Source organism: Lolium perenne, chromosome 2 (genome assembly GCF_019359855.2).
Source record: "Lolium perenne isolate Kyuss_39 chromosome 2, Kyuss_2.0, whole genome shotgun sequence".
Taxonomy (NCBI): domain Eukaryota; kingdom Viridiplantae; phylum Streptophyta; class Magnoliopsida; order Poales; family Poaceae; genus Lolium; species Lolium perenne.
In genome coordinates, this window is record NC_067245.2 from 150125384 (window position 1) to 150137116 (window position 11733).

At 48.7% G+C, this 11733-nt stretch overlaps 1 protein-coding gene across 1 annotated transcript; it reads right to left on the bottom strand.

Moving 5' to 3' along the window:
• Positions 1-4815: 4815 nt before the first annotated feature.
• Positions 4816-5922, bottom strand: LOC139835622 (uncharacterized). Its single transcript, XM_071825483.1, has one exon. It carries the CDS (start codon positions 5920-5922, stop codon positions 4816-4818), a length of 1107 nt encoding a protein of 368 aa, XP_071681584.1.
• Between the last annotated feature and the right edge of the window lie 5811 nt (positions 5923-11733).

Genomic DNA, 11733 nt, shown 5'->3' on the forward strand with positions numbered 1-11733 from the left:
CTAGGGGTGAAATTGGGGGTGGTGGGGGTCAAAATTGTGGCAACCAAGAGCTCTCGATACCATTTGATGAGGCCTAAGGGCTAGAGAGTGCCAGATCTCACGAATTTGACCAAGTGTGTGGATGGGAAGGATGAGAAAGGGGAAGAACACACAAAAACTCAAATCAAAACACACACAACCCAACACAAACCAAATTTACTCCCTTGGTAGGTTAGACCAAGCCAATAGAACCACTTCTTGGAAAGACCCTTGGGTAGAATCCAAGAAGTGAGAGATTGGTGATGGAGATTCAAACTAGAGCTTGGATGAAAGAGGGGGAAGCCTTGAGTCATCCATGAAGAGTAGAATCCCTCAAGAGTGTCTTGATACAAAGAACATAGTTCTAGGGAGACAAAGCTCAAGTAATAATCCTCAAATCTTATCTAAACCCTAATTGAGGTGGGGGATGAGATACATATAGGTCCAGATTCGTCCAAGGGTAAAAGGGGCATTACACATAAGTTAAGTTAACCATAGATATGAAAATGGACGGATGAGATGAGTCTTAAAGTCTTCATGTCGGGAGCACCCGGTCATACCGGCCCTGGGACCCGGTATGACCGGCCCAAGTTCCTGGTAACGCAGCTGGGTCGCCCAGGTTGGCCCGGTCAGACCGGCCGGACTTCCTGGTCCGTGTGTCGAGGCTTCAGGGCAAGGGCCGGTCTGACCGGCCATGATGGCCTGTATGACCGGATGGGCAGGAGCTTCTTCCTCTTATCGTCTTTCCTCTTCTTCTTCTTCCTCTTCTTCTTCTTCCTCTTCTTCTTCTTCTTCTTCTTCTTCTTCTTCTTCTTCTTCTTCTTCTTCTCCTTCTTCTTCTTTTTCTTCTTCTTCTTCTTCTTCTTCTGCTTTCTTATCTTCTTCTTCTTTCTTCTCTTTCTCTTCCTTGAGCATTGGTGCCTCCTCTCCCTCGTATCCTCGATGAAACTTGTACCTAATGACACATAGAGTTTCGGCATGAGGTAGCATTCCGTCCAAAGGCGTGTCAAGGTCAAGTGTAGAGAGGATTGAGTTCACCTTATCATGTAGCGCTTTGACTCGAGCTCGTGTCATCGGTCCACTTGGGGGACTAGTTGGACTTGGTGTAGTGTTGACCTTGGGCGTGGCTACATCAGATGTGATCTAGTGATCAGGTAGCGAAGCGACAGGCCCCTCCACAGATGCCTGCTCGCTATGTGAAAAACTAGAATACTGCAACCACATCTTCTTCTGGTGCCCCCTCGCCTGCTTCACTTGGTCAGGGGTTAGGGAGCTCTTGCACTACGATTGGAACCCAGCTAGGTTGGTGTTTTCATTGCCCTTTCCCAAGGTGTAGCTGGCGTAGATTAGTTTGGTTCACGTTCGCAACCCAGTGGTGGACACCATGAAACATTCACAACAAACTGAGTATTGAGAGGAAAATGATTAGCAATTCAGCTGATGTTTTCTTTCAAACGTCGATTCATATGCAGTGCTGGAGGGTGGTCAGACTGAGCGATAAGAAGCTGCTGGACAAGGCGCTAGGCGCGGTGAGGAGACTGCACGCACAGACTAGATCTTGAGACATGTTATGTGTGTGTATGCTATGTTGCAAACCATCTATTCTCTCCTGCCGGCCGGTGGTGTCCTTTGTCTGTGATCTAGGTTGATCGAACTTGTGATGTGTAAGTTGTATCTAAATCTGTTTGCTGCCACTCGTGACTTTATATATAAAGCTGAGCCTAAGCCCTTATGTTTTTATATCAGTATATTCCTTTAAAAGAACCTTCTCAGTGTAAATACAAGATGGCAATTCTTCCAATCACATTTTGGGAGCAGATTTTTTTTTTCCATAAAGTGGCAGCAGATATTTGGTCTAATACAAATTTGACATTTGCAAAGCATGTGCACGGAGAAACCTGTGACCCCCCGGATTAAGTAGCAGTATTAGTTACTGTCGCCCGGCTGCTTGCAGCTAAAATCTCCCCCCGTGGTGTTGACGAAGCGATCATCCTGTGATTAGGTCATTATTACTCAATACTTAACGCACACCGAGTCCTTCATTTCAGATTCATGAAATTGGCAATGTGTCGTTTTCAATACTAGAGCCAGTTCCCACAACGGGAGCGTTCATCCACCGTATGGTGTCCCCTTGTGCAGCCTCTGAAGCTTCCGCACGGGTGGATCGACATTCGACAGTCAGAAGTTGAAGTAAGCCGGCGCAGATGCTGCCAATAGTTTGTCTCCCCACGTTTTCCGAAAACAAGCGAAGTCAAAACGCCAAGGCACTAGTCGCTTCAGAGACGGTGTGTTTCAACTTTCAAAGTCTAGTCGCTGGAAGCTCATCTCATGTGCCGTGGAATGATGACTTTTGTTTGCTTCCCTTTCGAGCTTCATCTTTCTCTGCCTGTCGCTACACTGGACCCGCAGCCAGGCCAATTCGAGCACATGAAACTCGTGAGAGTCGTTCAAGAAACAGCTCAAATCCCTCAGGAATCGGAAAAGGTTCCCGCGTTCAAAACAGACATAAATCGACGGAATTCAAGTAGGCCCACAGAAGATAATCCATGTGGACATGTGGTACGAGTTTTCCAGGTGCTAATAAGCCGCATCGCATGGAGGTGTTTGGCCATGATTCTTTTTTTTTTTTTTTTTTTCGCGGGCACGCGAAAAGCGTGCCAGATCTTTATAGCAGGGAGCAAAAATATACAAGAGACCAACGGGGGATGCAAGCATCTACCCGCAGTCGACCCACACACACACCACCCTAGCCTAAAAGCCTACTCTCGCGGCATGATTCTCCACTCCCCTCCTCTCGCAGCCCTCCAAAGGGCGAACTCCTCTAACACTGAGTCTATGGTCTGTTCGGTGGACAGCTGCTTCTCAAGGTTGCCAAACACCCTGGCATTCCTTTGCTTCCAGAGCGTCCAGGCGATCAGCAGGACTAGGGTGTCGAACTCTCTCCTATCCTCCCTACGAAGCCTCTTCCTCGCCTCCGTCCACCAGCGCTCCAGATTGGTGTTCTCCTGTGGCACCTGGAGCTGTGATCCCAACCTTGTCAAGCATCCAAACCAAACCATTCTGGCGTACGGACAATGCGAAAGAATATGATCAACAGTGTCCTCCTCCTGCAAACAGGTAGCGCAGGGGTCCGGATTGTCCTGCAAACCATGCCGAGCCCTCCTATCCGAAGTCCAGAGCCTGTGTCTGAGAGCCAACCAACCAAAGATTTTGCACTTAAGCGGTGCAAACGACCTCCAAACCGGCTTTGCCATGGCCCAAGATATCCTCCCTTGGCATAGCATGTCGTATGTCTCTCTGGTGGTGTACTTTCCAGACGCCGATCCCCGCCATGCAAACTGGTCCGGCCTACCGTCATCCCTGGGAACTCCCTCAATCGCCTCCCAAAGGAGGGTGCACTGCATCCAACCCTCAATGGACAGATCTCCCACAATATCTGATAGCCAAGCTTCTTCCTGCAAAGCCTGTCTGACCTTTCTAGAGTTCCTCCTCCTAGTGGGGACTAAAGCCGTCACTTCCGGGGCAATGTCCCCCGCGCTTCTCCCATCTATCCATCTGTCTGTCCAAAATAGAGTGCTCTCTCCATCTCCCACTCTGAAAATTGCCAAGCTCTGGAACACCTCATTAGCTTCCGTGTCGTTGAGCGCAGGCAACCCTTGCCATGGCCTAGAAGGGTCCGTGCGACGCAGCCAACACCATCTCACTCTAAGGGCCAGCCCCTGGAGCCTCAAGTCTTTCACTCCCAGACCTCCAAGCCTAGTCGGCTTGCAAATAGTGTCCCAGGCAACCAAGCATTGACCTCCGTTAACATCTTTCTTCCCAGCCCAGAAGAAGGCTCTCATCCATTTGACCAGTTCCTCAAGCACCCAAGCTGGCGCCTCAGCAACCATCAGCTGATGAATAGGTCGCGCACTAATCACTGACTTAAGGAGTATAAGTCTCCCAGATTTCTGAATCATTCCCCTCTGCCAGGCAGGAACACAGTTTATGACTTGATCGATCAGCGGCTGCCACTCCGCTTTCGTCAAAGGTCTCAGCGCCAATTGCATACCTAGGTATTTTATGGGGAAACCCACCACCTCACACCCCAATGTGTCCGCAACTCTGTCGGCGTCTCCGTCCTGACCACGAATCAGTGTGGCCGATGTCTTTCTGTAGTTCACACATAACCCAGAGGCCTCTCCGAAGACACGGAGAATGGCCTTAATGCCCTCCAACTCAAAGTGCAGAGGTTTACAGAAGATTATGACATCATCCGCATAGACTGATATCCTCTGTAGCTCTGTGATCCCCGCAAGCCTAGAGAAGAGTTGACTCTCCGTGGATTTCTTGATAGCCGCCGTCAACACCTCCATAGCCGCGACGAACAGCATAGGTGAAGTGGGGTCACCTTGTCTCAACCCTCTGACATGCACAAATCTGCGCCCTGGCACTCCATTTACCAACACTCTGGTGTTTGCCGTATATAGCAAAACAGACACCCACTTGAGGAAACGCTCTCCAAACCCCATGCGCCGTAAAACCTCGAAAAGAAAACTCCAAGATATCGAATCAAAAGCTCTAGTGAGGTCAAGTTTTAGCAGCACTCCTGGCTGCCTCTGCAGGTTGATCTTCCTAGCCACCTGTCTCACTAAAATGAAGTTGTCGTGTAGGGACCGTCCACGTATGAACGCCGATTGGTTGGTATTCACCACCTCTCCCAACCTTCTCCTCAGCCTGTTTGCCATTAGCTTGGAGAAAAGCTTGGCAAAGCTATGCACCAGACTGATGGGGCGGTAGTCCTTGACCTCCGTGGCATCAGGTTTTTTTTGGAATCAGCGTGATCAGGGCTCTGTTAAGTCGGGCAAATCCGCGACCATCTCCAACGCTGAGTTTGAGGAGCCCAGCAATAATGTCCCCTTTGATCACCGGCCACGCGCGCTGATAAAAAGCTCCAGTGAACCCATCCGGCCCCGGTGCCCTGTCTGGATGTAGGTCCTTGACCACACCCCAGATCTCCTCCTCAGTGAACATAGCATCAAGGTCCTGTAGCTCCGCCGTCGGTATGTCAAGTGCTTCGAGATCCAGCGTGTGCTCTCTGGGCTGCACCCTCCCTAGCAACTGGAAGAAGGCCTCTGTGAATGTCTCCACTTTTCTCTCCTGATCCGTGATCAACTCCTCACCGACCCTGACCGAGGCAATATAATTTTTCACTCTTCTACCATTTGCCACAGCATGAAAAAACGCCGTGTTGGCGTCCCCCTCTCTCAACCAGCGAATCCTCGACCTCTGTCTGGCTATAGTTCGCTCCAGCGAAGCCAGTCCAAGCACTGACTGCTTGAGCATCCTCCTGAGCCAAAGCTCCATGTGGGTAAGCGTGCACCTCTCCTGGGCCACGTCTAGGCGAAGGATGAGGGTATTAGCAATCGCGATATTCAGCTTGATCTTCCCAACTCTCTTTTGTCCCCAAATCTGCAGGTACTCAGCAGCGTTTCTGAATAACGTGTCCAGCCTCCGAAAGGGGTCTACAATTGCAGGGTCACAAACCCATGCCTCCTTTACAGCCTCATCAAACCCCTCTAGCTTTAACCAACATGTCTCGAACCTGAACCTCCGCTTCGGCCTGAAAGCCGCATTGAGAGCCAAGTGTAAAGGCGCATGGTCCGAAACCGATGAAGATAGACCCTGCAACACTGCGTCAAAGTGCTGCAGGTCCCAATCCACCGAAACCAGCACCCTATCAATGCGTGTAAGGGTAGCTCTATCCCTCTCATTACTCCAAGTGTATAGCCTCCCATGCATATAAAGGTCCTTTAGCTCATGCTCCTGGACAAAGGCCCTGAAGCGCTGCATCATGCTTCTGTCAAGATTTTCATTATTTTTCTCAGACGCATTTAGAATCATATTGAAATCTCCGGCCACCATCCATGGGCCCGGACAAAGGGTCCTTCTCTCCGTCAACTCCTCCAAGAACGTGACCTTTTCCTCCACCGTCTGTGGCCCATACACCGTGGTAAGCCACCATTTGGCGCCCTCTCTAGACGTAACCTCGCCGGTAATAGCATTAGCATCATAACTCACATGGTCAATCTGGACTACAGAGGAGTCCCAAGCCAACACCACACCTCCTCTCGTCTCATCCGCCGGCAGAAACACAAAATCGTCAAAGGTCGGACCCAAACACTGTGAAACATAAAACTCGTCGACCTCCGAAACTTTAGACTCCGAAATACATACAATGCTCACATGCAAACTTTGAAGAAACTCCCTAATAGCACTCCTTTTGGCTGGATCGTTTGTGCCACGAACGTTCCAAAACAACATCTCTAGATTACTATCCATAAAGACTGATACAAAACTCCACTCCACACAACCTAACGCCTAATGCGCCGCAACCACAACTCTGCAGCTCTCCTACTGCTCAAGCCTCTGGGGAACCATCTTGCCGAAGATGGACGCCATGATTCTCACGTGTCTGTCCCCAAGTGGTGAGTCGAAGATCTCCTTGAAGCTTGCCAGGTGCTCCTCCTCCACTGTCAGCTCCTCCGGGCAAATGCCAAGTGCCTTGAGTAGCACTGTCTCAGCTGCTGAGGCCTTGGGTGCCTTCTTGCCCCTCGCATCAACAGCCGCTGCTGCACTCCTAGTCATACGCCTGGGCGTGAAAGGCTGCGCATCAGCTCTCAGTCCAGAGGAACTCTCCACTTCTCGAAGCAGAGGTGGCGCCAACTTCTTGAGAATAGAGGCACAGAACATCTTGATGCGCCCCAAAGCGAGCCTCTCCTGCTGCAACTCCCTCTCTGCTGAATCGTCCTCCGCAGACATCGCCGGTGTAACCTCCTCCAGATCTGGTCTCTCCCGGGCACTACGCGGAACCAGCTGCATGGCGCTGTTGGGACCAGTATATGAAACGCATGCCGAGCCCAGCGGTTCCGAGCCCACGCTGTCGACGCTGAACTGTCTGTCCAGACTTGCTCTGCAAGAGCGGTCTCTGTCTGCACCTGGCCCTGCCGTACCCTCTCCAGAAAGGTCAACCTGGAAGTATTCCTCCTGTATCCCCCAGGGAGGGGTCTCCTTACTCGATTCTGGGCCCACCGACATGCTCGAACCTGAGCTGGAGTATGAGCCCATAGGCGAGTCCACAGCCACGCGGGAAGCAGACCGGGGCGTGGTCATGATCCCAACACCTGCTGCCCCCATGCCGTCCAAAGCCCCCATCAAGGGCTCCACCGCCAGAGGCCCCTCCTTCTCCACGATAGAAACAACCACAGGCTCCAGAACCGGCCCCACCACGATCTCTGCCACGTCCAAAGCCACCTCCTGCTGTTGTGCATGCCTCGGATCCAGAGCTGAAGACACAGCGCTCTGGGCCAGCTCGGGATCGGCAACGGTCGGAAGCAATTGGACAGCTCCTCTTCCATGACCGGTCGCTGTCTCCGGACCCACCTTTGTCCCCTCCAGAGGAATATCCACCGAATCTGCTCCCGCTCCCATGCCACCAACCGCATCAGCGCCACACGATCGCGCAGCCGTGTTTGATCCGACGGCTGCCTGCTCCCGGCCCTGGTCCACGGGGCCACCACTTTCCAGCCTGCCTCCACCTTCCTGCACAGAGATCACCTGGCAGGCTCCAGACGCCGCAGACAAGGATTCTACAGGCTTGACCGAAAAAGGTACAGGTCCGTCCAACAACGGCAGACCCCACGCAGCCACGTCCGCCACTCGCGCGTTGCCACCTGTCCCGACCTGGCGCGGCTGGGCGAGACCGCCAGGCCCACAGCGGAGGTCAGGTGAGCCTCTCTTCCACTGGCAGCTTCTTCTCCGGCGACGGCCATCCTCACCGCCACCGCCGCCATTACCATCCTGACGCCCATCTCCCAGACGCGCGGCACCAGCTCCGCCAGCCAGCCAGGGCTCCTCGACCGCAGTTACATGGATGAGAATCGGATACTGCAGGGTCTTGATCTCCGAAGCTCCCACGGTCTCCGGCGTGGTCGACACTGCCACCGGGAGCTCCCTCGCCGGCGACAGCACACGTGGTTCCTCTCCCAGCGGCTCGGGAACTGCCAGCATACGCGCAACCGGAATCGCATTCAGATCGGATGACGACCTATCGCTCTTCAAGCTTACGGCATGGCCATGATTCTTACACACACACACCACTTGTTAGTACAGTACTACTGTTGTTGTCTTATAACCTTTGACATATGGCATGGTGCAACTTCTCCATCTTTTCTTTTCGGTGATCCTGCCGAACACCTTCCACGCGATTTACTGGAGAAACTGCGGTGTAGGTTCCTGCAGATATTTCCTCCTTCGTTCTGAAGGGATGCCCGTTACTCTATAGCACATGGTTTATTGCTAAGCTGTGCTTGTCGGTTGAGGGCTGTTGCTTTGGCTTGACACTCTAGATAAACGCTATAATACTGAACTGTCATATCTAAAGTAAACAGAGCACTGAAATAAGTACTCACCAGTTTCCACTGCCGAAATATGAGTGCCAGTTTCACTGTCTCCAAAATAGTGTTCACGGGCCGGAAGATGCAGAGACTTTTTTGTTTTTGAATTTTTTCTTTAATAAAAGGCATATTATTATTTAAAAGATTTAATCATTACATTAGGTTTCTGTATAATTTAGATGCACAAATGCTCAACACCCATCATACGAATACATAAAAGTAAAATACAATACATGTAAATACCTATGAAACTGTATCTCGATGTCTAAGGCGGTGGATGTTCAACCCTGAGATCACCGTGCCACCCATATAAGTATTTTACACTTATGATCCGCCCTATTTAGCCAATTGCCAAAAATATTAGCAACACAATTGCCTAATAAGTTTTTTCTTTTCAAAATAGGGAGCGAAGACCCGGTCTGATGCACACAACCATTTATTGCATTAGGTGGAATTTTAGAAGATTACATCTCATGGGTCACACTATATAAATCAACCAACAAAACAGAAACATAGCAATGCGCTTAAGCAACTTGAATTCTTCTAAAAATCCAGCACTATGGTTGTTGAGGGCCTAAGCAACCGTCACCAAACTGCTGCATTAAAAATTTATAGGCGCTTGTCGCGTTTCCGGTAACAGGTAAGACCATTTTGTGGTCCAATGCATAGCCATACTGATAACCAGTAAAAATTTAGAACTTTAACCTTTCTTACATGCCATATGATTTCTACTGTTCCCAAGAGCCCAAACTAAAGTGTTAAAGTTAGAAGAGAGAAAGAGAGACAATGATTGGAACGAAATCACTTGTATTGATTGATGAAGATTTTACATATATATAGGGGGGAACAGACGTGATTAGGTCGGTTCCTGGGAGGCGACGCTCCAGGAAAATAACCGCCTAATGACGGTTCCCTAAATGAGTGGCTACAAATGTTGCAGTTAGAAGCAGGGATTAACCCATTTAATTAAGACTAATTAAATTCTAACACTCCCCCTAATCTATGCTTGTCCTTGTGAATCTTCATCATCTTGAAATAGTCTCCTCCAAAAACCCAGTGGGAAAAATGTGAGGACTCCTCCAAAACCCTGTGGGAAAAATGAGGAATAGTATAGGATATGTTGTTAAAACTCCTTCAAACCCAGTAGAAAAATAAGGACAAAATGGTACACCATATTATGGTTACTTCCTCTGTTAACTCAATATGAAGTATACTCATAGAATATAGAGGTCAATAAATATGCCGTGAATACTTTCCTAAAAAACCCCGGTGGGGAAAATGGATAGTATGACATATGATCTTATGTTGATATTACCTCATTAAAAACCTTTATGAGAACCTGTAAAGTAAACTCACTAAGGGAAAAAGAGTATAATATGATGCTTTGAACAGGAGTAGTTCAGGAAGATATTCCCCCTGAATCTTGCAAATCTCGGAGTCGTCGCATACCAATTCCATGAATATATTTCTGGAACGTTGAAGTTGGTAGAGACTTTGTGAATAGATCAGCGAGGTTATCGCATGATTTGACTTGCAAGATGTTTATTTCCCCACTCTTTTGGAGTTCATGGGGATAAAACAACTTAGGAGCAATATGCTTAGTGATATTGCTCTTGAAGTATCATGTTTGCATATGTGCAACACAAGCTGCATTATCTTCGTAGATAATGGTAGGTGATTCGATAGAACCAATTCCACATGATTGTTGTATGTGGTTTATCATCCTGCGAAGTCACACACATTCGTGTGATGCCTCATATAATGCGATTATTTCATAATGATTGGTGGATGTTGCAACTAGAGTCTGTTTCGAAGACTTCCATGATATTGTTGTTCCACCGTGTAGGAACACAAAGCCAGTTTGTGATCTGGCATTATGGGGATCAGATAAATAGCCAGCATCTGTGTATCCAATCATATTGGTGTCCATATTTCTATGAAACTGAAAGAATAGGCCAAGATCCTTTGTGCCTTGGAGATATCTAAAGATATTCTTTACTCCCGACCAATACCGTTTGGTAGGGGCTGCGCTGTGTCTAGCAAGTAGATTCACTGCAAATACGAGGTCAGGTCTCGTACAATTTGCAAGATACATAAGCGCTCCAATGGCACTGAGATATGGAACCTCGGGTTCCAACATCTCTTCTCCATCATCCCTCGGCCTGAACGGATCTTTCTCTACGTCTAGAGATCGAACCACCATGGGAGTTTTAGATGGATAGGATTTGTCCATAATGAATTTCTCCAATATTTTCTGGATATAGGCAGCTTGGTGTACCATTATTCCTGAGGGAAGGTGCTCGCGTTGGAGACCCAAACAAAATTTGGTTTGACCCAAATCCTTCATCTCAAATTCTGTCTTTAGATGATTGCCTGCTTCATCAATATCTTGTGTGTTACCAATGATGTTGAGATCATCGACGTACACCGAAATGATGCAAAATCCTGAAGAGGACTTCTTGATGAAGACACATGGGCAGTCATCACTTTTGGAGTAACCTTTGCGAAGAAGGAACTCACTAAGTCGGTTGTACCACATCCGTCCCGGCTGTTTCAAGCCGTATAGAGACTTGTTCAGTTTTACACAGTACATGTTGCGTTTTGCACTTGCATCCGGGACAGAGATTCTGTCTGGAACCTTCATGTAAATGTCCGAATCTAGTGAACCGTAAAGATATGCGGTCACGACGTCCATCAACTGCATAGATAGATGATTTTGCACTGCCAAAGATATTAGATATCGGAAAGTGATACCACTCATAACTGGAGAATATGTCTCATTGAAATCAATGTCGGGTCTCTACGTGAAACCCTGTGCTACGAGCCTTGCCTTGTATCTCACCACCTCATTGTTCTCATTCCGTTTCCGGAGGAAAACCCATTTGAATCCCACAGGGAAAACATTGGGAGGTGTTGGTATTGCTTCTGTGAATACCTTCCTTTTATTAAGCGAGGCAAATTCTGCTTGTATTGCATCCTTCCATTGAGGCCAGTCGAAGAGTTTTTCACACTCAACGATAGTCCTTGGATCATGATCATTAAGAAGGGTATTTTCAATTGTAGCAGAAAAATAAGTGTCGACAATCGTATACTTATGGTTAAATGATTCTCCAGAATCGATATAGTTGATGGATATCTCATGCACCGTTGATAACTCTTCGTGATTTCCCAATACGCGTGAGTCTAGGTGTTCGGATGTCCCAGCCAGTGTGTGCAAGCTAGAGCTGGGTTGTGGAGGTTGCCCTTCCACTGGGTGTATACTACCCATAAGGTGTTTGTC